The 1,345-nt window shown below is 50.8% G+C and overlaps 1 protein-coding gene across 1 annotated transcript in view; it reads right to left on the bottom strand.

Annotated features, from left to right (window-relative positions):
• Positions 1 to 85: 85 nt before the first annotated feature.
• Positions 86 to 1,345, bottom strand: part of LOC120859732 (cationic amino acid transporter 3-like) — a 4,702-nt gene continuing 3,442 nt past the window's right edge. Inside the window, exon 2 of the mRNA XM_040235726.1 lies at positions 86 to 1,018. Coding sequence (XP_040091660.1) covers positions 600 to 992 — 393 coding nt within the window. The 5' untranslated portion in view covers positions 993 to 1,018 and the 3' untranslated portion in view covers positions 86 to 599. The remainder of the gene's footprint in view (positions 1,019 to 1,345) is intronic.

The raw sequence follows: 1,345 nt of genomic DNA, 5'->3' as shown, positions 1-1,345 counted from the left end.
ATGAGTTTGAGCAAACTCCAGGAGATACTGGAGGACAGAGGAGCCTGGCGTGCTGTAGCCCATGGGGTTGCAAAGAGTTGGACAAAATTTAGTGACGGAACAACAACAACAAATACACAAAGTCATGTATGTTGGGGAAAAAATACAAAATACCAAATCTCAGAGAGCTTCTTTTCATGGGGTGGGGGAAATAGACCCAGATAATTCTAAAATAGGTTAACTATTTAATGTCAGTGAGAGATCAAAGTTATGCAAGAAATGAGAGAAGTGGGAGCAAGTTGTCTGGGTGATGAGGATTAAAATTTTAGTTCAAATTCTAATGGAAACTCTATGAAGGCAACCGCTAAGCAGAGACTTCAGTATGGCGAGGGGATAAGCCTGTGGGCCATGCCTCCCTCTCACCCACTCCCTACAGTGCCCTTTCCTCTGGGTTCTTGGTCCTTCATTTAAGGAAAGCAGGGGAGAGGTGAGAAGAATGAAGTTATGGACTTTTCCTGATGTTATTTCCCTCCTCCCCTCACGGAGTGGATGATGCAGTTCTCATGCATGACCGAAGACCCAAACGCCTGCTCCTGGTCTCCCCGACTTCAGCCCCACGCCTACCCCCCACCCATCCTCTCACCAACGACATAGGACAGTATGAGGTTCCAGGCAGTGACAAAAGCCCACAGTTCTCCCACGCTGATGTAGCTGTAGAGATACGCAGAACCGGTCCAGCAGACCCGCGTCCCAAACTCGGCATAGCAGAGCCCAGACAACGCAGAAGACACAGCGGCCACCAAGAAGGAGATGACGATCGCTGGTCCAGCGATGAACATGGCCACTTCTCCCACCAGGATGTACACGCCGGCCCCCAGGGTGCTGGCCACACCAAAGGCCACCAGATTCAGGATGTTCAGAGGTGCCGTGGGACTCTCAGAATCCTCGGCGGGCTCCAGGAGCCGCCTGCGGACCAGCTTCTGAACAAACTGGTGGAGATCCTGACACCACATCCTGGATGGAGTTGAGGAGCTGTGATCTGCTGAGGAAACAAGACACGAAGCTATCAGCAAGGTCCACCCGTCCTTGGCCCTGGGAGTCCAATTCCACGGAGCAGTGGAGCGATGAGGGGCAGGTGGTAAAAGGACACTTGGGACAAGGTCTCCATCTATGAGCTTTGGTTTCTTCAAACACAAAGAAATCTTCTCACATGTTTCAAAGTTACTGGAAAGGCTTTTTCAAGAGAAGTGAGGTGGAGAGGATTAGGTCTCCCCCAAAATGTGCCACTTGGAATATGGATTGTTTGGTGTGTGTATATGCTCACTCCTGTCTGACTCTTTGAGACCCCCTGGACTGCAGCCTGCCA

Source organism: Oryx dammah, unplaced genomic scaffold (genome assembly GCF_014754425.2).
Source record: "Oryx dammah isolate SB20612 unplaced genomic scaffold, SCBI_Odam_1.1 HiC_scaffold_2636, whole genome shotgun sequence".
NCBI classification, from domain to species: Eukaryota; Metazoa; Chordata; class Mammalia; order Artiodactyla; family Bovidae; genus Oryx; species Oryx dammah.
This window is presented reverse-complemented; position numbering and strand designations above follow the sequence as displayed.